General features: G+C 58.9%; 1 protein-coding gene across 1 annotated transcript; it reads right to left on the minus strand.

The window, feature by feature from the left end:
- Positions 1 to 254: 254 nt before the first annotated feature.
- LOC130587329 (basic salivary proline-rich protein 2-like) lies at positions 255 to 1,720 on the minus strand. Its single transcript, XM_057388307.1, has 2 exons — positions 1,704 to 1,720; positions 255 to 1,353 (listed from the first exon to the last, which is right to left on the minus strand). Exons 1-2 carry the CDS (start codon positions 1,718 to 1,720, stop codon positions 255 to 257), a joined length of 1,116 nt encoding a protein of 371 aa, XP_057244290.1.
- Positions 1,721 to 1,755: the final 35 nt, after the last annotated feature.

The following is a 1,755-nucleotide window of genomic DNA, read 5'->3' on the forward strand; positions in this document are numbered from 1 at the left end:
TCAGGACCTTTTAGGGCCATCATTCCCATTTGTGAGCCGGCTTTGCTCCTCCTCCTGTGATTCAGGACCTCAGCCCTTCCCGGGGAGCAAAGAGCACCCACGGGAGGGGTCGGGACCCTTCCCAAGCCCTTCCCAGCCCGTTCCATCCCAGAGGAAGGCTCTGTTAGTCCCAGTACCAGTGTCAAGGCTTCATCCCTCTGCTCACACCCAACACCCCGAGCTGAGCTTTCCCCTGCACCCAAACCCGAGGATTCTCAGCCTGGAACCCTCGGGAGGGTCTCCCTTTTTCGGGAGGGTCTCCCTTCTTCGGGAGGGTCTCCCCTTTTCGGGAGGGTCTCCTCTTTTTCTGGAGGGTCTCCCCTTTTCGGGAGGGTCTCCTCACTTCGGGAGGGTCTCCCCTTTTCGGGAGGGTCTCCCTTTTTTCGGGAGGGTCTCCCCTTTTCGGGAGGGTCTCCCCTTTTCGGGAGAGTCTCCCTTTTTCGGGAGGGTCTCCCCATTTTCGGGAGGGTCTCCCCTTTTCGGGAGGGTCTCCTCTCTTCGGGAGGGTCTCCCTTTTTCGGGAGGGTCTCCCCTTTTCGGGAGGATCTCCCCATTTCAGGAGGGTCTCCCTTTTTCGGAAGGGTCTCCCCTTTTTTGGGAGGGTCTCCCCGTTTTCGGGAGGGTCTCCCTCTTCGGGAGGGTCTCCCTTTTTCGGGAGGGTCTCGCTTTTTTCGGGAGGGTCTCTCCTTTTCTGGAGGGTCTCCCTTTTTCGGGAGGGTCTCCCCTTTTCGGGAGGGTCTCTCTTTTCGGGAGGGTCTCCCTTTTTTGGGACGGTCTCCCTTTTTCGGGACGGTCTCCCCTTTTCGGGAGGGTCTCCTCTCTTCGGGAGGGTCTCCTCTTTTCGGGAGGGTCTCCCCTTTTCGGGAGAGTCTCCCATTTTCGGGAGGGTCTCCCCATTTTCGGGAGGGTCTCCCCTTTTCGGGAGGGTCTCCCCTTTTCGGGAGGGTCTCCTCTCTTCGGGAGGGCCTCCCCTTTTCGGGAGGGTCTCCCTTTTTCGGGAGGGTCTCCCTTTTTCGGGAGGGTCTCTCCTTTTCGGGAGGGTCTCCCCTTTTCAGGAGGGTCTCCCCTTTTCGGGAGGGTCTCCCCTTTTCGGGAGAGTCTCCTCTCTTCGGGAGGGTCTCCCCTTTTCGGGAGGGTCTCCCTTTTTCGGGAGGGTCTCCCCTTTTCGGGAGGGTCTCCCTTTTTCGGGAGGGTCTCCTCTCTTCGGGAGTGTCTCCCCTTTTCGGGAGGGTCTCCCCTTTTTCGGGAGGGTCTCTCCTTTTCGGGAGGGTCTCCCCTTTTCGGGAGGGTCTCCCCTTTTCGGGGGGGTCTCCCCTTTTTCGGGAGGGTCTCCCTCTTCAGGAGGGTCTCCCTTTTTCGGGAGGGTCTCCCCTTTCCGGGAGGGTCTCCCCTTTTCGGAAGTGTCTCCCCTTTTTCGGGAGGGTCTCTCATTTTCGGGAGGGTCTCCCCTTTTTCGGGAGGGTCTCTCATTTTCGGGAGGGTCTCCCCTTTTTCGGGAGGGTCTCCCATTTTCGGGAGGGTCTCTCCCACCCCTCTGCTCGTGGTGGGTGCTGCTCTGGAGAACACACAGCGCAGAGCGGCCCGAGATTAAAGAGAAAAATCAAACCGCTGCTGAAAGTTTCATCAAAGCGCTGTTTGTGGTGCTGAAGGGAATCTTGGCTTACCTTGACACAAACTTCATTCATAAGCCCGGCTTTATTTCCCAGGCTCGTTTCG

Source organism: Malurus melanocephalus, unplaced genomic scaffold (assembly GCF_030028575.1).
Source record: "Malurus melanocephalus ecotype Western Australia unplaced genomic scaffold, MMel_1.1 scaffold_1765, whole genome shotgun sequence".
Taxonomy (NCBI): Eukaryota; Metazoa; Chordata; class Aves; order Passeriformes; family Maluridae; genus Malurus; species Malurus melanocephalus.